General features: G+C 43.0%; 4 protein-coding genes across 5 annotated transcripts in view; 2 read left to right on the forward strand and 2 right to left on the reverse strand.

The window, feature by feature from the left end:
• The window catches only part of LOC108603236 (G protein-coupled receptor kinase 2), a 42901-nt gene extending 26952 nt beyond the window's left edge, over positions 1-15949 (forward strand). Inside the window, exons 3-12 of the mRNA XM_017991856.2 lie at positions 12014-12109; positions 12170-12290; positions 12355-12996; positions 13085-13190; positions 13289-13478; positions 13805-14053; positions 14114-14271; positions 14339-14548; positions 14617-14880; positions 14961-15949. Coding sequence (XP_017847345.1) covers positions 12014-12109; positions 12170-12290; positions 12355-12996; positions 13085-13190; positions 13289-13478; positions 13805-14053; positions 14114-14271; positions 14339-14548; positions 14617-14880; positions 14961-15053 — 2129 coding nt within the window. The 3' untranslated portion in view covers positions 15054-15949. The remainder of the gene's footprint in view (positions 1-12013; positions 12110-12169; positions 12291-12354; positions 12997-13084; positions 13191-13288; positions 13479-13804; positions 14054-14113; positions 14272-14338; positions 14549-14616; positions 14881-14960) is intronic.
• Positions 15950-16788: 839 nt separating this feature from the next.
• LOC108601723 (lysyl oxidase homolog 2) lies at positions 16789-17979 on the reverse strand. The gene is made up of 2 exons (XM_017989641.1): positions 17128-17979; positions 16789-17060 (listed from the first exon to the last, which is right to left on the reverse strand). The coding sequence occupies exons 1-2, from the start codon at positions 17966-17968 to the stop codon at positions 16828-16830; spliced, it is 1074 nt and encodes a 357-aa protein (XP_017845130.1). The 5' UTR covers positions 17969-17979; the 3' UTR covers positions 16789-16827.
• Positions 17980-18067: 88 nt separating this feature from the next.
• On the reverse strand, positions 18068-21148 carry LOC108601722 (methylthioribose-1-phosphate isomerase). Of its 2 annotated transcripts, none has more exons than XM_017989639.1 (6): positions 21061-21148; positions 20087-20275; positions 19224-19459; positions 18923-19149; positions 18668-18831; positions 18068-18598 (listed from the first exon to the last, which is right to left on the reverse strand). In XM_017989639.1, exons 2-6 carry the CDS (start codon positions 20216-20218, stop codon positions 18272-18274), a joined length of 1086 nt encoding a protein of 361 aa, XP_017845128.1. In that variant the 5' UTR covers positions 20219-20275; positions 21061-21148; the 3' UTR covers positions 18068-18271. The 2 variants fall into 2 exon arrangements, with proteins under 2 accessions (XP_017845128.1, XP_017845129.1); XM_017989640.1 differs by lacking the exon at positions 21061-21148 and adding an exon at positions 20342-20461.
• A 167-nt stretch (positions 21149-21315) lies between these two features.
• Positions 21316-22164, forward strand: LOC108602436 (isochorismatase domain-containing protein 1). The gene is made up of 2 exons (XM_017990557.1): positions 21316-21511; positions 21567-22164. Exons 1-2 carry the CDS (start codon positions 21377-21379, stop codon positions 22026-22028), a joined length of 597 nt encoding a protein of 198 aa, XP_017846046.1. The 5' UTR covers positions 21316-21376; the 3' UTR covers positions 22029-22164.
• Positions 22165-26878: the final 4714 nt, after the last annotated feature.

The following is a 26878-nucleotide window of genomic DNA, read 5'->3' on the forward strand; positions in this document are numbered from 1 at the left end:
TGACAACATTTCAGTTTTACGACAGTTTTGCGAGTCGCACACGCGCACATTACGCATATCAATTTCAATTCAATTTTTGACAGCACATCCAACACATTTAACATGCCATAACACAGCGCAATGCAACTTTACACACACACACACACACGCATACAGATGCGCATATGGACACTCTTTATTGGTTAACCAATGTGGCAGCTACTTGAAATGTTGTCAACAGCCTTAACGGCAACTACAATTCCCTTGGGCAAATAAATAAATGTCAACGGTAAGCAAATGCTGGTGCAGCTGCTAGACTCGACTCCACTCGTTACGTTCAAATATGCAAGCTATGTGTGTATGTGTGTGTGTGTACTGAGCCTAAAAAGCAATTATAAAATGCCATGACAGTTAAAAATACGCAAGTATTTTGCAATTTATCAATGGGAATTGCAATTTCTGCTTCATAAGCATAAACGAACAATAGAGAGAGAGAGAGAGGAGAGAGTGAGAGAGAGAGAGATTTACTCTCGGTGCTAACAACAATAGTCAAATGTTTGTGCTTGTGATAGGCAACAGCAACAAAATAGAACAGAATCTGTTTTCAAATTGATTTTATTTATTGATAACAATGCGCTTTGCAAATGCAATTTCAATTAAATTTCCCCTCCATTGCTGCCACTGCCACAAAAGCTCTCGTACGTAATTCGAATTGCAACAACTGCTGGCTGACTGGCTGGCTGGCTGGCAACAGAAAACAAAACAAGTTGGCGTCCCATTCATTGATGGGCTCGCTCGTATGAATTGTTGCAGAGTTGATTGCTTGGCTCTCCAGCCAGCCAGCCAGTCAGCTAAGTCCCATGTGGCCGCTGCTGCGACGCAATATATAGAAATGTTGGCTCAGCTCAAACAAAATGACAAATGCTGCAATAAAAATTAAACTGCGGCACAGTGGTAGCCCACCCAACTGAGCTACACTAACTAAAAGTTTGTTCCAAGTAAATATTCATAACTCAGCTTGCGGTTCAGTGTGCAACTGTTGGTTGGGCTGATTGTAATAAAAGCAAATGTAAATACAAACATAGCAATCTTTTAGAGCTTGACATGCATTGATCTTAGCTGCTGGCATCTTTTTCGCAAAACCAAAATGCACTCAGCACGCAATCAAGCAAAGAAATGTTAACATGCTGTTAACTGAACTCCCAGTTGGATACAAGCAACGTATCGCATCGTATCGCTTACTTGGCTGCTTCAGCTTCAGCTTCAGCTTCAGCTGCAGCTGCAGCTATTGCCATATGCGCCGGCTTGTGCGGTTTCCACACAAGCAGCGCGGGCATATGTTGCTCGTATTTGGCAAGAGAGACTTGAGAGTGAAGACAATGGCTGAGCTGAGCTGTTGCAGTCATTAATACATTAGCTAATTGCAGTTGGGCAAGCATGCAAGTTGCAGTTGCAGTTGCAGTTAAAGTTTTAAATTAACATTGCGTATACGTAATTATGTATACGCATACAATTTATGCGAATTTAATTATAAATGCGATTAGTCAGCTAATGCGATTATGCGCATGCATAAATGTAAGTAATGCGCTCAGGCTAAAGCAACAGCATCAGCGAGTACGACCCGCCAACCCACCACCGACCCAGCGGCTTAATTACTGCAAGCAAGCGTGCGAGTGTGTGTGTGTGTGTGTTTGCATAAGATTCGCGCATACTTATGCATGTTGGCTTTGTCTACGCGTCGCGTTGATAAGAGAACATCGCTCGGCAGCTGTCAATGCATTGCATATTGTCACTTGACAGCAAACAAAAGCATTGGCTGTCGCTCCGTCCGTCTGTTTGCACTTTGGCCTTAAGTAGGCTAAAAATAAATCCACAATCCACATACAACAGCAGCGTATGTCAGGCAGAGCAAAGGCGATCATAGCACTGATAGTGTCTTTATATTTGCCTAAACTAGCTCAGCGCTCAGCGCTCAGTTCTTTGTGCTGCCGACTAAACTAAGCAAATCAATTGTCATTCTTTGTTGCTCTCTTGCTCGTGAAGCCATAATAAAAATAATAATAATTTAACGCCTTGACGCTTGCACTTTCATGCATTTCATTAGGCGACACCCAACAATGAATTTAATTGAAAATTTTACAAGCGAAGCATGTGCATATTTATTTTTGATTTGCATCAATCAAATCGCCAGCTTATGATAACGCGCCATATCAAGTTGAGCTGCTTCAGAAACGAGGTCAGCTCCCAGCTTATGTGGGAATGCAGCATGTGCGCGCTCAGTCTGAATCACTAGTTACAATCTAACTGTTTGCTAACTGCTTTAACTAAGCAGACAGTTAGTTAGTTCAATAGTCAGATTGCCAGCGTCAGATAGTTGCCTAAATTATTTCAAATCTAGCGTAATTGACTAACAACTTGACTGTGTTGCGTTTGTTAGTTTTTTTTTTTTTTGGTGGCGCCGCGTTGCTGCAATTAATGTCAAGTCAACTACACTTGATGTTGCCACTGCACTGTAGACACTGATGAGTCGCCAATGAGGGCAACTAATAAAATTCATTCATAAATAATTCAATGGAATGCTGAACGGGCTACAATTTATAACAATTTCGCATGCGCCGTCAACTCAACTCAACTCAACTCGACGCGACTCGACTCGGCTCGACTCGAATGGTGCAGCCTTAATTGATTTGTTTTGCACCCAATAGAAAAAAAGCATTTGCTACATATATTTCACATACATACAGATATGTATATATATATGTTTGTATATCTTATCTAAACGTTCCATTTAAATATACTTGCTTATAAACATGTCTGTATAGCCGTTGCCCAAATTGACGTAAATTGAGAATAATTGTCATTAAAATGAGTCTCGTGTTGTTTTTCTTTTACTCGCCGATTTATTTAGCTACCGTTATTTATATATATACTATATACACACGCTTGACCACTTTGTGTGCTACCTTTTTGCTCTTATTTTGTTTGATTTTATTTTATTTTTTTGTTAAGCTGTTGTTTGGCAATTTGCGTATTTATTATGCATGCAAATCGTTGCCAACAGCTTGCCAACAATAATGTAAAACAGTGAAATTTAAGCTGTAATCTGCTTAAATTTTCATCGTTACTTTTGTATCAAGTTACTTGTAAATTGTGAAAAATTCTTTATTTCACTTTATTGTCTAACCGACTACGCTTTAAACTTAAGCTGCGAGCTTAAGTTGCATGCTACAAGCGTTTTGCGTTTTCAAGGCGGCATACTCAGAATTGATTCCCATAGACCGCAGACTTCGGTCGAAAAAGCAGCTGTCGCTTGACATACAAGCAACATGTGAGTTGAGTCAATATTAGACAAAGTTTTTGCAATTTCATATGCAGCCATATGTGACGGCATATCGTACAAAAGAAATCTATGCGAGTTCGCAATCGAATTCGAATCCAAGCCACACAGCCCAAATACACTGCAGCGAACTCTGTGGCAAGTCGCGCTACAAATTGTTTGAACTCTTTGCTATAGTGCAAGCTACATTATGAACGAGACTTTTTGTATGTTTGGCACACAACATTTTTTGATGTTCAACACATTGCTGTATGCAACTAAATACTTTTCAAAGCATGTGCAACAACACTCACACTCACACTCACACACACATGCGTTGTAAGAGCCAATATCAATTAGATGGCAAACTAGTTGGCGAACATCAGCCGCAAACATGCCAAAAATTTCAAAGTGTTTTCGTTTTTGTGCTGGAGCTGGAGCTGGAGCTTGTGCTTGTGTCTGCGTGCGAAAGTAACAAGCACAACAATTGCTGTAATTCAAAAATTCAGTGCTGACAACGAAATATGCAACAATTTGACAAATGCTTTGACAGCCGCAATGCAAAAAGGCTTGGACTTGGGCTCGCAACTCTCCATGCTGTCGAGTTGCTGTCAGTTGCTGTGGCTGCAGTTGTCGGCCGGGCAGGCTGCCGGCCGGTCGGGCACTGAATTATAGAATATCAAATCAGAAACACAAACTGCACGTTTTGAAAAGTCAGCGCACGCGGGTTAGGAATTTATTTAAATGATGTACGAACTACACTTGAAAAGCGCGCAAGGCGCCTATTGAAATGCGAGACACGCGCCATATGCGAGGCGTGTTGCTGTTAGCTCTTGCCGAAAAGTTTCTTTTGCGTTTTATTTATTTATCTTTAGCGTTTGCTTTTATTCCACATTTCTTTCTTTTATTTATTTTTTTTGTTATTTATTTTTGTTTTCTCTTCTGGCCACAAGAAATACTTGGCACTGCCAAGTGGCGAACGAACGAACGCACAGCAGCAGCCAAAGTCTTTTGATGTAATTTGCAATTCCAAGCTGTTGGCATGCGCCACAAAATATTTGCTCCCAGTTGTTGTTATAGCTAAGTATCTTGACGTTTAAGCCTAGCCTGTCGACACTCCTTTTTTTTTTTCTTTGGTGCTGCTTTTCCTGGGCAACGTTTAATTAACAACAAGCAACTAAAAAGCTCAAATTTTCAAACAAATATGCGAGCAGCCCTTTTGGAGCTGCCTTTTGCTTTTGATGCTTGAGAATTCCATAGAATTTTGTGCTCATGGTCCCAAACACGATGTCGCTTGTCAAAAGGTCAATTGCGTTGAGCTTCGCTTCGCCATGGCAACAGCTTGACTAGAAACCTAACCAGGAATATTCAATTGAAATGCTCTACAGCCGCATACATGTCGTATGATTAATCAAAGAGGCCGGCAAATAAGAGAAGCCCACACTACACACCTAGACACAAACACTCGCTTGAAACCGTAAGCCCGCAGCATATTAAATATACTGTTCCCAGAATTTGTGCACCCAGCGTGCATTGCTCTGGCAGAAGAAAACATTTGGTCGCTTTTAGCTAGAACAACTTTTTGCGGCGTGGCTTTCAACTTGTGGGCGACTGAGGCTGAGGCGCTCAGCGCTTGGCGCTTGCCGCTTGGCAATTGTCTTCAAGTTTTTTTTCTTTCAGCTTTTTTCACTCATTCTTTTTGACAGGCAAGCGAACTCGCGTAATAATTTTTCATGTTCACGCCTTCAGTGCCTTTGTGGGATTTAGTCTTTTGTTTTGCTGCATGTTTATTGTCAGTTATTTGCGTTTGTTACGAGCTCGTAACTTGCCACATGAGCAACACTTGCCAGATTGCGCGTAGCCGGCTCTCCACCTCCCCCCTCTGTCTGGCTCTCTGTGTACTTTGGCTGCTGACCGACCAGCTGCTATAACTATGTCGTCCTTTGAGGCCTGCATCAAATTAGTTGCCTAATTACAAGTTGAGACTGCTTGCTTTGGCCCCAAGGTTGAAGCGTGTCAAGTAAAGTGAGGGCTTTTAAAAACTTTCACAACTTGAATCAATATTAGCTCTTAAAATATGACATTATGCAAAGTACTTAAAGTCTGGCTCAATGTGCAGTTAGCTGATTTGATAATAACTTAATTTATATGCTTACGTAATACTTGAACAAACCGTTTGCCCTAATTGCGGCAATAAAGTGCAGGGCCATTATTAGTGTAATATGCAAAAGTGCTCAATAGTTTGAGTTTGCCAGCACTTAACAATTGCAGCAGCAGCAGCAACAACAACAACAACAACAACAAAGCACAAAACTGGGGCGGGCATGGGCGTGCCCCATTATTAACGCTGCCGCAATCAACGCAAGCGAAAAGTAGAAACCGTAGTAGAGAAAAAGAGAGTAAATTATACAATTGTCAGTTAAATGCTTATGATTGGTTTGAGTTGTTGGAAGCGATTAGTGTGGCAATTAATGTAATGCAAGTGCAAGTTACATTTTGTAGCATACTTTTCAGCTGCAGAAGCAATAAGCTGCCTTATGAAATATAATTAAAACTACTTACTAAATCACTTGATTTACCTGTAAAGTTGAGCAATTTTGCTCGCACATTCAATACAATTTATGAAACTATTTGCAATTTCGCAGGAAATTGGAAAAGTTCTTGTGTTGCCAACTGCAGAGGCGAACACCGAACAGAGTTTAAATATAATAATTGCCATTACAAAATGTAAGGATAACTTGAGTAAACATTTTAAAGTCAAGTCTGAGCAAATAGTCAGCGTTTTGTTAGCGACGTAGTTAACTTGCAACGTAGCTGCAGCAGCAGCTTAAGCTTATTTAGTTGTATGTATGTGTGTGTGGGTGGGTGGTTTGGTTTCTGTGTGTGCATAAGACGCTTAAAGCGACACCAAACGAGCCATTGAAATATGCACAGCGACAATTTTGCCAAGTGGAATATGAGTTGCCTGCACTTATTTCTCTTGCTTGTGCAATTCTGATGCCAACAACAACATGAGCGAGCGTAAGACGACAACGACAAATTATAACACGAAATGCACTTGAACGTTGCAATAAACGTAACGCGTAAGAATGCTAAAGGAAGCGAGCATGGCGCACACTTACGCGGATGGCTTGGAGAGCTTGGGTAGCGTTTGGTGTGAAAGCATCTTGCTTATAGTACTAATTGAATAAATTAAAAACTTCAAAGTTGCGCTCGAAACTAAAAGTTTTTATTTTCTGTTGCTGTTGTTGTTGTTGTTGTTGTTGCTGTTGTTCACTTGTAAATGCAGAAATGCTGTAAATGTCAGGTTTAGCAAGAGGAAAAGCTGAAAAACTTTAAGCACTAACAACAGCAAATGTGATTAAGCTGCAAAAACTAGCTGAGCATATTAATTAAAAACGCAAGCAATGAATATAATGAGCAAGCTAAAGTAAATTCTTCCCAGCCAGCGGACTTCAAAATGAAACGACGACGACGCTTCAATGCTGTCACAAGCTATTTGCAACTCTCACTGCGTGTGGTACATTTAATTAAAACTGGCACTTTGAACAGCAAGAATTGAAAGCTAGCCAGCCACACGCCGCCACACTTCATTGCACTGTTGGCTGAACAGGCAACTGCCAACAGCTAACGATGCCCACACACACACACACGCACACACACACAGCACAATGTAAGGCAGATCTATGTGTAGTGTTGAAACACGAATAATTAAGCATTAACCTGGCACCTTGTTGAAAACAAGGCTACAACTCATTAAATGTTGTTTTTTTTTGTCTTTACCTTTGGGTCGAGCTAATGCGAGCAGCTAACGGCGCGGGCAGTCAGACAGTCCCAACTATTTCGCTTGGGTGCCATTACGTATACGCAATTTCTGCTGCATGTTTACTCTAAGTTTATTGTGAATTTAACGACAACATGTGCTGCATATAAAAGCAGAGATGCGAGCAATGCGAGCTCTGCGCCACTATGTGTTCGTTTATATTGTCCAAGTAGCAAAATAAACTGCTTAACTTTGAATGAAAGATGTTCTTGTTGATAAAGCATAGAGGTATCTACTTAGGCAAGGCAAGCTGCTTAGCAGCCAAGGGCATGTTTTTGGTTAGATAATAATAATGCTTATAGGGAATACTAAAGTTGTCCTTAAAGACCGGCCGCCATTATGAAATCTCCGTGCGCCGCCATTATGATGTCGCTGGCAAATAAATGAAGCCGAAATAAAAACGTAAGAACGAAAAGCAAAACGAAACGCAACGAAACGAAAGCGAAGCGGCCTAAGGCAACAAGACACAAAAAAAATTGAAACGAATTAATAATGCCGCGCAAGTAAAGCAATAAAACATTTTATTTACCATCTGCAGAGCCAGACCGAGAGCCAGAACCACAACCAGAACCAGAACCAGAGAGCGAGAGCGAGAGCATCCCGCTGTTTTATAGGCAGTTGGACTAATTTAACTATCGCTCTGTCAAGTGGCCTCCACAATTTGCATTTTTGCACAGATACGTTGTTCATCTAAAGCGTATTTATTGTATTTGCGTTTTATTATTTTTCCGCTGAATACCAAATAAAAAATATATATACTATATATACCATATAATATTGTTTGTATTGCTCTGTGTGTGGAATTTTAATTTATCAATTTCGAGTTCTTTTGTTTTATGTGCTGCGTGTTTGTTTTATTAGCCTGGCACGCATTAATCTTAATGATTTTTAGTTGCTCTGTTGTTATAAATTGCATTTTACGACTCTGCTCTGTTAATTGCTTAAATCTCTTGCAGTTCAGTCCGATGCGGCGTATGCGCAATTTGTCGAGCCTTTAAAGCAGCACAAACATACGCAACGCAATCAAATATGCATATGCCAGTCAAGTGTTGTTTTTGTATTCTGGGCTCTACCATTATGGCTTTATTGTTATTTGTATATTTATGGATTTTTAACAGTAACAATTAATTATATATATATGCATATATACGTTTTGCTTTGCTGTAGGTAAATGGGCTGGCATCTGACGTGACAATCAGCCCACACATTGTCTTTTTGTTATGCAGTCTCTGTCTGCTTGTTGTTTGTTTGTTTTACATTAGCAAAATTTCTGCGAATTTCTTTTTTTTTTTGATACAAAGTATTATGACAAATGCGTTTTTGTTGATTTTTCAAAAGGTTTCGAGTGAAAGTAATAAGCACTGATAAAAATAGATTACAGTCGGCAGTCGACTTGTGCATATAATTTGCAGTAATTTTAATGTCAACACAAAATAGGCTTTGCGGCTACTTAAAGCTGCGGCCTGTCAGCTTATTTATGCTTGCAACTTGCTGCTGCTTCTGTTTCCCTGGAGATGAATATTGCGTATACGCACAGCAGTTGAAACTTTTTGGCGAAATCCAAGCTGCAGCTCAATTGAAGGCACTGCCATTGTCCTTTGGGCTTCTGCTTATTAACGTACATTTAACTTCAGGGCCGCGCCTTGTCTTGTGGCACATAAATAATTAGAGCTAAGTGTGGGTCGTCGCCTCGCCCGTTTGGCCCTACTCATCACGCTGAGAAATGGCTTTAAATTAAACGCGTAGAGAAAAATGAAGAGGCAAAAATAAAAGCCAAACTCACAGGCACAGACACAGGCACGGGCACGGGCAGAGTTGTCAACAATTTGACACTTATAAATTATGTCACGTGGTGGCGGCGGCGTTCAGCGTAAAATTACGAACGGACGACAACTGTCAAAAGTTGCGGGCCAAAAGTTTTAATGCTTGTCAATAAATTTTGTTCAAAGCAAATGCCTGAAGCGGAGGCCGAAGCTGAAGCTAAAGCTGACCGCAAGCCCCATGATCTATAAGTATTCATCAGTCGCTTGTTGTGACTGTAAACACGCGCTAATCTAGTGACAACTTGTTGAGCTATAAATAAAAAATGTCGCAGGACACAACTGTCACTGTCCCTCTCTGTGTGTGTGTGTGAGTGTGTGTGTGTGTGTTTGTGGATTTTCTTTAGCTTTAGCTCGTCGCCAGACTGGCTGCTCAATTAGTCGCCATCGTTGCAGTGGCCGGATGGCGTTGGCAACTGACAAATTGCATTTGTAGTCAGTCGATATGCAGACAGCTTGAGGCAAACTGAGAAGAAGGCCATGTGGACAGGGGGCCAGGGGGTGGTGGTAGTGTTGACTGAGCAACGGAAGCAGACGCAATTTTTCTCATTGATTGGTTTTAATTAGAGAAACCATCAGCCACAAATTAGCCTTGTGTCTTCATTAATATATATTTTTTATAGACATTTTATTTGCTCGCAATCACACACACATGCATCACACACACACACACACACACACATATGTCAGTCAGGCACGTCGCTGAAGAAATTTCAGCTTCGCTGCTCTAATGAGACAGACCGAAAAAATAAACTTGCATAGCACGATTTACGAGTATTTTCTTATAAAAATGTTTTCTTGACTTTTTGCTCGCCCACCCCAACAAGCATTCCCCCGTCCCTCCCCCATCATTGAGGCCATTGGAATGTAGCGCTGTTGCTCTTTTCCGCTTCGTCTAATAATTGCAAAAACTTTTGTAAATTTGTTTTTCTTTTTTTTTTGTTCTTGTATTTTCATTTTAGTTTGAATTCGTTTGAGAGTGTGTTTTTCCTCTTCTTGCTCTCGAGCAGCAGCAGGCAGCTGAACTTTGGCTGTCAGAAGCAAACGCCAACTACAACTCAAATGCTTAACTGCCAGCGCTATCCGATAAGGTCATAAAAATAGCGCACAATGGCCCAACCCACTGTCTGTGTGAGTGTGTGTGACTGTTTTAAAGGAGCTGCAGCTTGTTAGACTCTCAGTTGAATTTAAGCTTGCGAATCAGTCATTAAATTACTTTAGATAGCATCGATATGGAGCGTCGAAGCCTTTTGCAAGCAAATTTCATTCACTTGGCTTTGCTTTTAGCACACGCGCGTTTTGGCAGCAGCCACGCCTCTCGCTAATTGTTACATGCCGAACTTTTGGGGCAGCATTTTCAACTGACAACTGTCAGCATCCCACGCTAAGCTGCGCTCTTACACACTTGCCTCGGCTCATTCTCAACAACTTGGCTTAGCTAAAACTTTTTGTTTGTAATTTCATTTGAGCCAAGACGTTTCAGCTTGTTCAGCTCAAAAGCTAAATCAAAAGCCAGCGCTCCCCCCAGTCGACCCCGACCCACGCACTCAAACAGAACTTTACTGACCAATTCGTTCAGCCAATTCTGCTTCAGCTGCTGTAGCTGCTCTCGCTCTCGCTGTTGTGTAAAAGTTTCGCAAGTTTATTTTGCATAATTGCACTGGCACTAAATTAAATCCGCACGCACTTACTGCCCAGCGCTCACTCCCTGCATCCCAGAGTTGCACGTTAAGGCACAGGGATCAGTTTTAAAGCGCTCAAGAGCTTAATGCGAGTCGCTTGGGCTAGCTGGGGATTTATGTTATGCGTGTGTGTGTGTGTGTGTGTACAGTATGTGCGGTATGTAAATGTATGAGAGCATAGAAAGAATGTTTTAATTAAAAGCGAGAGCGCTATGCTTAATCAAGAATGTTGTTGTTAAAAGTAAATTGTTGCGTTTAATGCGTTCAACTTTTTAATTGGCATAACGTGCATAAAACTGGAAAACATATTTCAATGGACTGCACTTTATTCACATGAAAGTCAGTGTGGCAAGTAAACAAGTTAACAAGCTTTGCAAGCAATTAAAATTAACCGTTCAAATGCTAATTGGCAAATAAATAAGAATTGAATATGTAACTGGACTGATAAATAGAAAATAACACAAAGTAGAGCGAAAAAAATACATAGCATACTTTAGAGCGCTTGCAAATGCTTTGCAGTGGTTTTTGATTTTATCCTTCGCACACAGAAACTGTAGCCCCATCATACCCACCCACACACACACACACCCACACGATGCGCACATAGTTTGCGCTTCATTTGACTGCTCTTGACATTTATGTCCTTGCGCCAGGCAAACTTCTTCACGTCAGCAACAGCGTCGTGTCGTGCGTCCTGCCACTTAATTTTCTTGTTACATTTTATGGCTTTACTATTATCGACAGACCAACGGTCAAGAGGCAGCAAAAGGAAGAGAGAAAGAGCACTTGATTTTCTGATTTGCTCTTTGTATTAAGACACTTGGCCGGCCAGCACAAATCAAATCCATGACCACAGATAGCTTCAGTTTAGAGATTTTAATTGAAGCGTGCATGTGAATAGAATCTTGATGCCACAACAATCAATAAACACCGAATAGTTAGAGCACGCACAACAAAAGTTATTCGAGCACTTGTCATATTATTTATTTATTTGCAAATTGAAACGGAAATGGCAGCTACAATGCCTAGCCTTAGACACTGATAGATGATAGACAGTTTCAGTCAGCGCATCGCCTGGCAACAAAGCAAGCAAACACCTTCCAATCCCTAACGCTAGTGTCAAGTTGCCTCAACATTACATCTTGCCAATTGACAGCCCACACACATGCAAAAGTCAACTGTTGATTGGCCCACAAACAGACAAGCAGACGCCCAGGCAGACAGACCGACAGACGCTTGTAAACAAGCAAAGCCTGAGGCGTGTCTAAGCCAGTGTCCTCAATTGAATTTTATAATTGTTGACAATAGATAATTCCTCAGGCAATTACTTTAGTTGCTTGCGTATTTTATTAAGCAATTATTTATTATTGTTTATTCATTGGCTTCATTGCAGGTGGCTCGGATAGCAATAAAGGAAAGAGTAAAAAATGGCGCAAAATCTTACAATTTCCACACATATCGCAGTGCATCCACCTGAAAGACAAATTAGGTAAGTACTCAAGTCTTTATACAGTTTTAATTCGGTAATCATCATCACTATATTAATCAGATATAAGCTATGGCTACGTGATAGACCAACAGCCTATTGGTCGTGAGCTTTTTCGCCAGTTCTGTGAGAACAAGCGGCCCGTTTACTTTCGCTACATTAGCTTTCTGGATCAGGTGGTCAAGTGAGTATTGTGTAATGGATTCGGAATGTAATGAAGCTATTACTCACTTTCCTTTTCACTACAGATATGAGATTGAGTTTATTGTGAATCGCATATTCATTGGTCATGATATTGGTCGACGTTTCCTGAACATTGAGCCGCCGCATGAGCTGCGCAATGGTGACGGCAATGAGGATGACGACGGTCTGGATGCGGAGACGCGAGAAGAACTGCTGCTCAACTGCAGCAATGCCAATCCAATTGAAACAGCTGAGACTGAACATTGCAACAATACCACCGCCAACAATTGCAACAACATCAACAATAGCAATCACAAGAGGCTACAGCAGCAGCAGCAGCAGCTGCCGTCACACGACAGCTCCCACCACAACCACAATGGCGAGAATGCGCCCATGGCGCTCAACGGTGCTGGCGATGGTGATGAGGGCGTTGAATGCGAAGACAGCCAGGACGCAGCTGCTGATAAGGGCGGCGGCGGCGGTGGCGGCGGCGACGGAGTAGTCACTGCTATGGGTTCGGGCTCTCGCATAGGCTTTGGCACTGATGAACTGGTGCTGGATGTGCTCAACGATGATCTCATTGCACAAGTGCGCAACAAACTGAACAGCGGCGGCAAGGACATATTTGCCCACTGTATGAAGGCTGTCAAGGCATTCCTCGCAGGCGAACCGTTCCGAGAGTTTGAAAACTCCATGTACTTTCATCGGTATGTCTCGCTTCGCTGATGGATTCCATTCCATTACAATCAAGTCAAGTCAATTACGAGTATTTGATTAATCTCAATCTGCTTGCAGCTATTTGCAGTGGAAATGGCTGGAGGACCAGCCCATCACATACAAAACATTTCGCATGTACCGGGTGCTCGGCAAGGGTGGCTTCGGCGAGGTCTGCGCCTGTCAGGTGAATTGCATTTGGCCGGAACGTACATATCACGCATACTCATGCATTCGCTCTCTCTCGCTCTCTCTCTCTCTTTTGTTTATTTTTTGCTGCTGCAGGTGCGTGCCACTGGTAAAATGTATGCGTGCAAAAAGCTGGAGAAGAAGCGCATAAAAAAACGCAAGGGCGAGTCTATGGTGCTCATCGAGAAGCAGATACTGCAAAAAATCAACTCGCCCTTTGTTGTCAATCTGGCCTATGCATACGAGACAAAGGATGCACTCTGCCTGGTGCTGACCATAATGAACGGTATGCATGCTGTTATCCTATTAGGACTACTTGATAGCTAATTGCTGCACTAATTGAATCCTTGCTGCAGGCAGCAATCAATTCCATCGATTCCATTTGCATTCACTAAAATTATACATTCTGTTTGTGAATGCAGCAGCCTCAGAGTTTTGAGTTCAACATTTTAATTAAATCGCTGCTTTTATGTGGCTTCAGTTGAATGCAATGGTCACTGCTATTCATCATCTAATTGAGTTTTGCACACAATGCCCAATGGCAAAAGGCAGAGCCAGCTGGCCTTAATTGAAAACCTTGTTAATAACACTTGAGTGTAATCTCGATTGCAGGTGGCGACTTGAAATTCCATATTTATAATATGGGCGGCGATCCAGGCTTTGAGCTCGAGCGCGCTCGCTTCTATGCGGCGGAGGTGGCCTGCGGACTGAGCCATTTGCACAAACAGGGCATTGTCTATAGAGACTGCAAGCCGGAGAATATACTGCTGGATGATCACGGTCATGTGCGCATCTCGGATCTGGGACTGGCTGTGGAAATACCAGAGGGTGACATGGTGCGCGGACGCGTCGGCACCGTGGGTAAGCAACTCTGAACTCTATATAACTAACCAGTTGATTAATAATCTGCTGTCTGCTTAGGTTACATGGCGCCGGAGGTGATTGATAATGAGAAGTACGCTTTCTCGCCGGATTGGTTTAGCTTTGGCTGTCTGCTCTACGAAATGATCGAGGGTCAGGCACCATTCCGCATGCGCAAGGAGAAAGTGAAGCGCGAGGAGGTGGACAGACGTGTTAAGGTGCGTACTTTATACTACTTAATATTAAGTGTTTGCATAATATTGAAACTTTTATATTCTCCTGCAGGAAGATGCCGAAAAGTATTCGAGCAAGTTTAGTGATGAAGCCAAATCAATGTGCCAACAGCTATTAGCTAAATCAATAAAGCAGCGACTGGGCTGCCGCAACGGACGCATGGGTGCACAGGATGTGATGGCGCATCCATTTTTCCAGTCGACGCAACTCAACTGGCGCCGCTTGGAGGCCGGCATGCTGGAGCCGCCCTTTGTGCCAGACGTAAGTCAACAACAATTGCATATTTCTGCTATCTCTGACTAACGCTCCACGCTTTTGTCCCTTGACAGCCGCACGCCGTTTACGCCAAAGATGTGCTCGATATTGAACAATTCTCAACGGTGAAGGGTGTCAATATCGATGAGTCAGATACCAATTTCTATACGAAATTCAATACGGGTTCCGTTTCGATTTCATGGCAAAACGAAATGATGGAAACGGAATGCTTCCGCGAGTTGAACGTCTTTGGACCCGACGAGTGCCCAACGCCGGATCTGCTAATCAACGCCGTACCGGAACCGGATAAGGCTGGCTGCTTTCCCTTCAGGCGCAAGGTGCTTATCATGCCAATAAAAACATAAATTAAACACACAATTTATTTACATATTTGCATGTGTGTGTGTTTCTTTTGCAGAAGAAGCAGCCCGCCCGAACGCAGCCCATACCCATTCCTGAGCACCTGCTTACCACTAGTCACAGCGTGTCATCTACGACGGTCGAGAGCTGATAGCATAAAATCATTGTTGAGCCGCCCACACCTCCGAGCACACACTCATAGCAGACTTTCGATATGGTTGGCAAAGAGTACAAGGCGCTTAATTGAAACTCAACGCAATATACGAACAACAAACAACAAAATTATGCGCATCATATAATTTTTGTATTAATTGTATTTTATGCATGAATTTTCCAATGAAAATAACTGAATTGAAAAGTGCAAGCAACTGCGAAAACACACATTTCATAAAGACTCACACCCACACACGCACACACATACAATATACACACACATACATACGTAGGCATAAGTAAACACGCATAAAAATAAACAGCAGCACAAGTTAGGATCGTTACTTAATTTATGGTATAATCATTGCATAGGATATTATGCAAATTATACAGCTTCAAGGCAAATACTACACTATGAGAGTAAAACATAATTGAAATATAAATATATACATATATAGTATATACATGCATATGTATGGAATATGAGAATATAAGAAGCCGCAAGCCAAATTGGCTATCAGTTTGTCATAGCACCTAAAGTAATATTACCTATAAATGCAAATGCTATTTTATATATATTTAACATTAACCACTTATTAATAAATTAAATAATGTGTATACCTGCGCAAACTCACACGCACATACATACACACACACAACTACACATAGGCGGCAATCTAGAGGCAACGCCAGAGTAAACAATGTAATTATTGTAAAGTAGTTTGTGCTCAACATGTTTTTTACAAGGGAGCAACAAGAAACAAACAACAACAATATACTTTTAGTTAGCATGTGTTTTAGGCTGTTAAGCAAGTGACATGAATACTCGACAACTTTAATGCATTTTTAATGAAATACCTAACATACTTACAGACATATAGATCTATATAAAAAATACATATATACATATACTTATATATACATCTATTCAATGTATGTAAATGTTAACACACACACACGCATATGAGAATGAATGTACATTTCGTTTCTTTAGATATTTTGATTGCCGCACAAATTTCCTACGCTTTCGTCAAATGCTCTTTCAAATTATTCTGTTGCCTAAGTTTAAGTTTTAATGACTGCATTAGAATCTGGAGAACCGTGATTATTGATATTTGATTTTTGTCACGCAATAATTAATATCAAACGCAATGATGCCAGCTAATGCTAATTGAGACGTCAGCCTAGTGTTTAAGTTTTGTGTAAATGTAGTGTAGGCATTAATGTAATTAGCAACACCTTTCAATGAAACTAAAACTAAATGCAAATGCAATGCAAACTTTGAAAAGCAACCAATTGGAGAATTTATTATTGTAAAATGAAAATTGTAATCCCCAATCCCATTTAAAGCATAAAGCGAACGCCACGCGCAACTTGAATTGACTTATCTGGCACAACTAGCAGCATTTGTAAGCGAGCTACAGCTAAACAGTTAAGCAATTGAATTAAGCAACCAAAAATGAATGCACAACAAGCAGAGAAACAAAAAACACAGTCGAAATGGATGAAAGCGCAAGTCAGATAAAAGCATAATTGAATTTTTAGCACAAAAGCACACTGAAACAAAAGCGAAACGCAAAATGCGCCGAAATATTTATCTATAGTAATTAAAGGCATATTTATAGATCATAATGAATACCAGATAAACATTCAACAAAACCAACAATAAAAAACATATTTAACTACAAAATGATGATAATAATGTATGTGTATCACTTTAATCGATTCTCTCAGAGAAGCCTATGCTAATTAGTATTATAATTATCTATTTGCTAATGCCACAAGGGCATGCGCCTGCAGTGCGAGACGCGCGTGCTGGTCGCATCGCCCGTGTAGTGCAACTTGCATTCGGCGCCATTATTCTCAAAGGACATTTCGCCTAGCATGTATTCCGGATTGAGCGCCACACGCAGTATGTACGTTTGATTGACAGGCACCGTAGTTACGTCCACCCACTGGCAGTCCAGCACATGACTGTAAACGTCCGCGCAACCTGCGGTGATGCCTGCGTATACGCAATATTGCAATATTAATGGCAAGCGAATGAAATGACTGCTGACTGCTGAACTTACCCTGCGTGGTGTTGCCGCAGTAGTACTTTTTGGTCACGCCCACATTGCACTCGGTGTCCATCAGGCAGAAGGAAGCCTTGTGGCCCTGGGCGATCTTTTTATAGTTATGATTGTACACGTCGAAGGTGGCAAACACTTTCATGCTGTGAAAGTGCATGTGGCACTGATGCCATTCCCAATCCTTGTAATTGACATACGGACTGATGTCTGCATTGCCCACATTCGAGGCCTTGACAGAGAAGCGCAGCAGCTTGCGTATCCCGGCTGGATTCGTACGCCGTATAACATACGCATCCGCCGATACACAATTCTCCTCCATGGCGCAGGCGAGCTGTGTCATGGGCACATTTGCCAAATATGCGCTTACCTCAATGTCCACCAAACCAATTTCCAAATCCGGCGATTTACTGACACAAGCCACAGTGCTAATATTGCGATTGCTTGCATTGCACACAGTGGGATAGCTCGGCTCGCGGAAGCATTGCGCCAGCTTTGATTCCATGCCGCGACAACGCGTCCCTACCATGCCCCAGGGGTGCTCGCGGCTATCACCAAACTCTGTGCTCTGAGCAGCCATCGAGGCGTAGCCCAGCCCCAGCTGTCGACAAACTACATTACCCTCCCGCTTCGTCCACGTTGTAGCACAAATGGTGCCCCAGGTCTCGCCATAGTCAAAGCTAACTTCCACACGACCGGCGTGCAAACTGCTGGCCGTTGTAGGGCTTGTGGCCAGACGCACCTGCATGTTGCGAAAGTTATTCTCCACATTAAACTGACTGCTGCCCGGTGGTGGCTGCAATCCCAGCAACAGCAGTAAAAGCGACAGCGTTAACAACTCCATATGAACTCGGGCCGAACTCTAGTGCGCCGCCCGCAGCGTTGACGCAGCTTTAAAGCCAAAGAGAAATGCGTTTTAAGAACAGCTGGCCAAACAGAAGCAAGCGGCGGTTTGTGTATTGAGGTATGTATAATGTGCATTGTATTTTTCGCTCACAGCCGACCCACAATAGCAGCTGATAACTGATTGTACATATGCGATCGTTTGTATGTTGTGTGTACTTGTAGCTAAGTGTGTGTGTATGTGTGTGTGTGTGTGTGTGTACATTGGTTTATCTTCAACACAATAGTTTACAAAAGTCTATTGTTATGACTGGAGCGCGGTAATCTCAGCTTTTAGCACTTCAGGCCTGAACACGCCACGCTCTGTGATGATGCCCGTGATGAGAGCAGCTGGCGTCACATCGAACGCAGGATTCCAGCAACTGATGCCTGGCGCTGCAATGCGATGCTCGCCCACATGTGTCATCTCGCGATCCGGACGCACCTCGATGATAATGTGATCGCCGCTGGGTATTTGCAAGTCGATCGAGGTGAGCGGCGCAGCCACATAGAAGGGCACCCCATGGTGCTTGGCCACCACAGCGATTTGATAGGTGCCAATTTTATTCGCTGTATCCCCATTGGCAGCAACCTGCCAAATCGCAAAATATCGCACTTATTAATTTTGTATGCCAGCCAAAGTCTATTGCACCCGACTCACCCGATCTGCACCAACTACAACGGCGGCAATGTTCTTGACACGCAGCAGCGCGGCCACCATGCTATCCAGCACTAATGTGGCAGGCAGCTTCTCATGCACCAGCTCGTAGGCGGTAAGGCGTGCACCTTGATTGTAGGGGCGTGTCTCCGTGCAATAGACGTGCTCTGCAGTCGAAAGGAAAAGCAAAAGGAAATGAGAGTTGGTTCCGTTTCCCTTTCATTGAAGATTATTAAACGCAGCAGGTGACCAACTTACCCAACTTGCCAAGCTCAGCCAGATGGCGCACTACACCCAGCGCTGTGCCATAGCCGGCCGTGGCCAGCGAGCCTGTATTGCAGTGGGTTAGCACACGTACGGCACTTGCTCCCGCTGAGCCGGCTGTCTCGGCCACGTGCTCAAGTATGGTTTTGGCACCGTTGGCGCCTATGGCTCGGTTGTCGGCAATGTCTTTTTCCAGCATGGCTTCGGTGGCGTGCAGGAATCTTGAATAAGATGGGGAACAAAGATGGGGCTTCGACTTGTGTGATTTGCTCTTCGCTTGCGTTTGCGTTGTTACCTTTGCTTCATGTCTGCCACAGAGACTGTGTCATCCTTGGCCAGCTCGTTGGACAGCGCAATTAGCTCGTCGGCGGAAATTTTCATATTGACTGCGGTGGGGCGTGCTGAGACCAAATAATTGAGTTTGCCCTCAATTTCCTGACGCAGCGACTTCTTGGTCTCAAACTCCTCCGGGTGAATCTCAACGGCCAGCGACAGGCAGCCTACAATTGCAATGGCGGGCGCGCCACGCACCTGCAAAGACAAAAGCAAACACAGCGAGATATGTAATTACGGTTTGTGTTTAACAACAACACAATGTGTTAATAATAATAATATTGTTTACTGCCGCTGGGGCTGCCGGCAGCCGGGCCGGACTGAGCTGGGCTGGGCCGGCGCTTATCTGTTCATAAACTCTTTAAATTAATATTATATAAGGGCAGAGAGCAGGCGGCCACGTGATAATGGGCAACAAATTACAGTAAACAGCCAAGAAATTATCTCTCTGTTGGATTTTTATTTGTTGAACATACACAGCGCGGACGGCGCACCCAAAGCCACCAAGTAGCAAGCGGGTTACCAGAAGATTTGCCCATTTGAATAGCAAGCTATAATTTATACTGGGAGATGTAATTAGTTATGATGATGATGTGGCAAGCAATTTATTTTTGGCAAACACTATTTTTGATTTTTTTTTCTATTTGCTGTTGTTAAATATTTATGTGTCGCCTGCATGTATTTTCAAATATTAATTACGTTATTTATAGAATGACAAATGACAAGAATCTGTTGGGCATTCTTGTGTTAGCGGCAATGTTAATTCGCGCCTGATTGATGGCTTGATTTTATGTGCTCTAAGGACTGCTGCACTCTAGGGCTTACCTGCATCTTGTTGATGACCTTCCAGCCATCCTCAACGCCGCGAACGGGCACGTACTTGGACAGCACAGGCAGCAGCAGCTGATCGAGAATCTCCAAGCTGCCACGCTGATATTTAATTGATTGCAGGCTCATCCTCTCAATCACTCTCTCCCACTCTTGCTCGAATTTGTACTAGGCGACTAACTGTAACTGTTAAACAAGCAATATATGTATTTGTAGATTAGCTTATGTACTTAAATTAAAACAACAACAAACCGAGATATGAAACGTTAAACGCTATGACTGCGCGGCGGCTGGCGTCAGAGCTTCAACATGAAAATATCAATTGATCAATATTAATCAAATGAAATTTCGACTATTAACAATCAAACAAACAACAGACAACAGACAGACGTCTGACAGCCAAATGCCTTTCTTTGCAACTGAACGATTGCGCTGCGATGGACCGCGACCAATTCGAAATCGCTTGGCAGCAGAGAGCGCCAAACAGATAGAGAGGAAGAACGAGTGCACGAGAGAGTCTACAAATGTTCTTGTACACGTGTATGTGTGTGTTTGTATGGGTTTGTGAGCGCGCCATGATGGCTAAGCGATTAATTCGACTTGCCGTAGCTATGGCAAATTGATAAAGGCGATGCCGGTGTCGTAGCGCTGTCAGCACGTTGCGACATTAGGCATTTACATATGTATGTATAATAACACATGCTTGTCTTGTCACCGCGCACCATGTTGCCGATGCCGATGTCGACGCTGATGTTGGCCTATCTTTTACGTCAAATCAACTGTCAAGCGCATAATTTTCTTAAGTTGGTAGCTTGCCAGCAAACTTGTGCGGCCATTAAATACAAGCACATGTACCACACACCCCATGTGGATAGGCGGCATTCAACTAGTGGTTGACATTGGCCATATGCTAAAGCCGACACGTTGCAGCGGCGCTCATACACACGTGCATTTGGAAGCACTGCACTTACACTTGGGTCTTAACAGCGATATTGAATTGCACTTTAGTTGATTTCACTTAAGCATTTGAAATGGAAATTGAAGAAAAACGTAAACAAAAATTATGTAAACAAAAGCAAAGTAAAATGTTAAGAGTGACCAGACTACAGATAAGTAAACACGACGAATTGCTATTCTGTAGTCACTTGATAGTAACGAGTAAGCGTGACCGCTGCGCAATTATCGATAGATTCGAAATAGTACTTAAATTTGCTGGTAGATGGCGCATGCTGTGCGGTAAAATTCAAATTCAGTTTAGAATAACAACATTACAATTTTAAATTAAAAATGAGCAGCAAAGCAGCGCATAGCCTTTATCGCTTACGTGCCAATCAAACTTTATTTATGCTGTGCGATATACAGGAAAAATTCAAGCCTGCCATACCACTGTTCGATGCGCTAGTTGAAAATACAAAAAAATTGGTAAGTGCTAAATATAAGAAGCAGCCTTAAATAGTATTAAAATCAATACTTCTAGCTGGAGGCTGGCAAGATATTAAACATGCCACTGCTGGTAACGGAACAGTATCCAGAGCGACTTGGCAGCACTGTTTGTGAGCTGGATGTGAGCCACGCCTGTGCCAAAGTGTCCAAGACCAAGTTCAGCATGTACGTGCCGCCTGTGCAGAAGAAGATGCAGGAGATATTTGGTGGCAAACCGAAGACAGCAGTGCTCTTTGGCCTGGAGACACATGTGTGCATTGAGCAAACGGCCTTTGACCTTACCAACAATGCCATCAACGTTTGGCTGGTGGCCGACTGTTGTGCCTCACGCCTAAAGCAGGACAGAGACTTGGCCTTGCAGCGCCTGCGGGACATTGGCTGCATGATCTGCACTACAGAGAGCGTCATATTCAATATGCTGGAGGATAAAAACCACGATTCCTTTAAGGACATAGCAGCGCTGGTGAAGAAAGTGTCGGCTGATTTGAAAATTTGACAGCCCAGTAAAGTAAAGCGGCGCTTTTTATGTATTTGAGCCTCCGGCTGTTGCCATTAAGGTTGCATTTTTGTGTAGCTCATGGAAATTATGAAAGAAGGGACCACAAATAGAATAGGGCTCTGCATTGGGCTGGCTGCGCGACAGGCATCGTCATCTCATAAACATTTTAGCCAATGGACAGCTGAATGCAGCGTTGCCTCTGCGGCGCCTTATAAGCTAACCAGGCAATAGCCTGCATTGACGCCAAAGCCTCCTCCTTGCTGGCAATTTATGCAATGACTTGGAGCGCCTTTGGCTACTGCTGCATGCGGTGGCAGTTAAATTTGATGATGCAATCGCTACAATCTCCGCATGTTGTTTGCCTACGCGCTCCAGGGCAGCAGCGCTAGGTGACGTTGACAATGTTGCTCCAGCCTCTGATTGACTCATAACAGGCCATGAGATTCCAATCTCGATCTTGCATCTGCATGCCATCGCATTAACTGCCACCAGCCAGTAGGCTACGGCCACGCTCGCGTCCACGTCCACAATCCATGGCCAATTTATTTGCCAAAGCCCTGCCAGCTTAAGTGAAACTGATGGCGACTGCAGTTTGGCACGCGATAAGTAAAATAGTCATGCGACTCTAGCTGCCCAATTAAGCGCCACCACCAAGCACTCGCTTATCTAATCCCAACTGATGTTGCCACGTAGTAAGCAGCAGCTAAGCCTTCAACGAGCCGTCAAACGTGCTGCGTAAGCGCGAATTGGGCCAACGGTAACATGCGTAAAAGTGCCACCTTCAGCACTCAACTGCACCGCATTTAGACTGAGCTCAACACACACACACACACACACACACACACATGGAGATGGACACTGCGCCAGCGGCCATAAATTTCCGGCCTAAAGCGCAGTAAACTGGTTTACAAATCAGGCGCGCGCTTGGTGTATTAATAAATTTTCGGTTTTTTCTTCCCTCTGCTGTAAAACGATAAAAATGATAAATCTGCGAAATTGTCGGCCCAATGTGCAAATGAAGCGCTGAATAGCACTCAATGTATAAAATGCTATATAAATATATATGTATGTATTTGTTGTAGCAACTTTAGCCTGGCGCTCTTACTGCCAACAACTGCTACCCCAAAGAATTTATGTTGCATGCCCGGCCAAGTGGCAAGCTGGCGAAGCTGAGCTCATAGATCAAAAAGGATGGCCACAACAACAACTTACAATGCAGCTGCAGTCGCGGCTTAGATACTCTAATTCAGCAGACTTGTTAAATTGCTTTTAAGATTTCCACTTGATCATATATCATTTAAGCTTTTATTTCAAAGAACTAAATGCCATATCAGCTATTAAATTACCTATATTTAACATTTAGTTAATAGTTGTACACAATTTAATTCCATTTCATGGGAGAAGATACAATGCAGCAGCTCAATGTAACTTTTTTATTTGCATATTGGCAGAATAAGCAATTTTTTGATTTTTTAATCCTTTACCCTCTCTACCATATTTGATTAAATTTTCCTTGCTTAGGGCAGCTAACTAAGTTTTATTTATAAGTTTTTTTATTTTTAAACGCAGCTTGTGAATATTTTTGTGTTTTTAACATTTACAAATACCATTATTAGTGCCTACTGTACTTGAGAATCGAACTGCCTTTAGTCGATTGCATATTTATTTTTTTCCAGCTGGCATTTGACAAATGTGGGAATTTTAGGCGGCGCTTTAAAGTGCCGTCGAACTACATTATTTATGAAGACAGGCGCGTTGTTTGTGCAAATTAGCCAAATTTAGCCTCGGGGCCAGAATCATCAACTGGGGCTAATGAGATAAGTACAGTGCACACTCGCACACAGCGTTGGGAGTTAATTGCAGCTGGGACTTGGGCTGAGTATCAGTTGCATTTCCCACAAACTAGTTGAGTGTGCTGCAATAATTAACAAACTAATATTATGCTAATTGGCTGAAGCTAGTTACCAAGTGGGCGTGTCTAGCTGTGGCTAGCGGTCATAGGGAATTCTCGCTTTAAGTAAGCTATTTCCGCGCCGAACTGTTAACCCACTAAAAAGGCCAAGACGAAGACCATTGACCAACAATTAGTGGGAAGAGCGCTGCGAGCCAAAAGAGAACTGTAACTGCAACCAACTAAACCAACTAATTAGCATGCGAGCTTAAGTTATGTAGCTATAACTACAACTACTGTCTAGGCCCCCCTTGGGTGTGCAGTTAGCTTTAAAAGGCGTTGCTGGGTGTGAGAATGTTTGTCTATTATAATTAAGTTACGAGTGCTGAGGCGCATGCTAATTGCCTGACCACAATTGATTAGCAAGGACGCAAGAGTTCTTAGTAAATTAAGGTCAGTTAGTCAGTTAGACAGACTGTGCATACAAATTAGTTACAGTTACATCTTTTGTATTGAATGAACTTATTTCAGTGACTGTCCGCGATAGAGATCTGAGCTAGAAAACTGAATCAGTTAAGGTATATGAATGCTGTTTACACCAAGGCCTTCTGCTAAATGTTTTCACCGTGCTATCGCTGGCTTTTATCAAAAAATAGAATATACCAACAATAACAACAACAACAGCAACAACAAGAGTAGCAGCAACAATAACAAGCGATTGTCTGCGAAAAATCGCATTGTGAAAGGTTTTAGCCACGCTCTGGTCCAGTCTCAGTCTCAGTCTCAGTCTCGGTCTCAGTTGAGTTCGCTCCACTTGACTACGCTTGGCAGTGTAACATGTGTCTGCATTAGTTGGCAACTAATTTGCTTAACTGCGCATACAAATAAATATGCTAAAATTATACTGTTGTATGTTATTTTGGATTGCAACCAGTTGCCGTACAAGCTGCAGGCTGACACACTAAGAAATATGCAAGCAGATTTACAAATTTATGCTCGTCGTAGAGTAGTAAGAGTACGAGTGCGAGTGCGAGTTTAACTATTTATATGGGCAATTGGCCAAAACGGTGATCAGCTTCAACACATTTGCGTGCCTCCGCCTCTGTTTTTGGCCGGGCCGGGCCGGTCCGCACATCAGTGAGTGACTTGACTTCCAGCAGTCAGCAGTCAGCTATTGCCAAATTTGGTCAATTTCACTTGTACGCGGCCAAGAAATTTATGCCAAAAACAAATTCAAGTTGTACCCGCAATGTGCGTTTACTTTCTACAACAAATTTGCATTGCATAGTCAAACTTTAAGCAGCTGCAGTTCGACTTGGAGGTTGATGCTGTTGTTGTTGTTGCTTTCATTGGCGCCCAACCCCAATTGCCAAAATGTCAAAGGCGCTGTTTGCCAGTTTGGCTGTTTAATCAGTTTCGTTTGCTCTTTTGCCGACTTGTTGGCTGACTGCACCAATTTGTCAGCGGCATTGTCACGATTTGCCATAAACACCTTGTAGAATTGGTTAAACGGTTTGGGCCGCTGCCTGCGATTATGGTTATTAAATCAAAGTGATTTGCGCACTAGACACAAAGGATGCCGCAGCTGCATAATGCAAATAGAAAGTGAAGCTGTGTGAGCCCGAGCTCGGGTCAGAGATTCACTTTTCCAGACAAGCCGCACTGCACGAGCAGCAATATATTTTTTGAAAAGCCCAACAACAAAAACCAAAGCCAAAACCAAACACAGACACAAAAGCCAACTAATGATAGCTAATGTTAAAGTTATCCCAGTGCACTTGTAGCTGAGGCTCTTTGTATAATGAATGCCATTATGTGCGAGCTTCGAGCGGCTTCAAGCTGCTCCAGTTAGACCAACGGACTGCCTGACTGGCTGCCCCCACAATCTGCTGGGTTCTGAGCCCAGACAGCGGCGTCTGTTGTTTGCTGTCAAATGCAATCAATTAAGGTTAATTTGCAGCCACTTCCCTAATTACAAATAGGTCTTGGAGCTTGGACCGAATGCCGGGCCACCGAAATGTGTCAGTGGCAAATCTGTTGCGGTTATGATTTGTGAAATTTCGTATTTTTGGCTAAACCGCAATGCGGCACACGCCGGCACCATGACTAATGGCGTGTGGAGCATAAATTTGGCACAGACTTGGGTTTGGATTTGGGCAATTGTTATTGTGGCTGCTAACCGCAACATCTTGAGCAGATCATCTGCTATGTTATGCGCTGCATGCGATCGCAGAACACTGTGCGCCAGTTAAGCCAAGTTAGCGGCCACTAGGCTACTTGGCTAGTTGTCTTGTTGGCCTGTCAGGCCGACTGACAAAATTGACAGCCAACATTGACAACAGCGACAGCGATTGCTGACAATGGCGACAGTCATTGGCCAACGGTAGTGCATGTTTCTTCTTTTGTTGCTGCTGCTGCTGCTGCTGTTGTTGTTGTTGCTTGCAATCAAATATGGGAACGTCCAGTTCCCACTAGCTAAAGGCTCGGTAGCCAGTAGCCAGTGACCTCATAAGCTCTAAGCCTGCCCGAAAGTTCAAGAGGTTGCCCCCAGTCGCTTAGCATATGAAAAGCGAAATTGTGCTTTGACAATGATACACATGCTGACCCCATTGAGAGCCCCAAGCCCACGCTTATGCATACGTCTGTCTGCGTGTGTGTGTGCATGTGAGTGAGTGAATGATATGCTGCCAGCGCCACTCGCCGAATTGCCAGTTTGACTTTTGATTATCTGTTGCTGTTGCTGCTGTTGTTTTGGTAGCTGCTGCGTCGGCCGGTTTGGCTGCCACATGAAATGTGTTGACACGAAAGTGTGCAGCAGGCAAGGCAGAAAAAAAGCCGAAAACTGGGAATTTTTGTGCAACAATCCAGCAGAAGAAACGCTGGCATCTTATGCTGATTGCCAGCCGTAACAGCTGCCTGGGTAATTTGTGAGCAAACTAAAGAAAATAAAAGAAAT

The sequence above is a fragment of the Drosophila busckii genome, chromosome 3R, assembly GCF_011750605.1.
Source record: "Drosophila busckii strain San Diego stock center, stock number 13000-0081.31 chromosome 3R, ASM1175060v1, whole genome shotgun sequence".
Lineage (NCBI taxonomy): Eukaryota > Metazoa > Arthropoda > Insecta > Diptera > Drosophilidae > Drosophila > Drosophila busckii.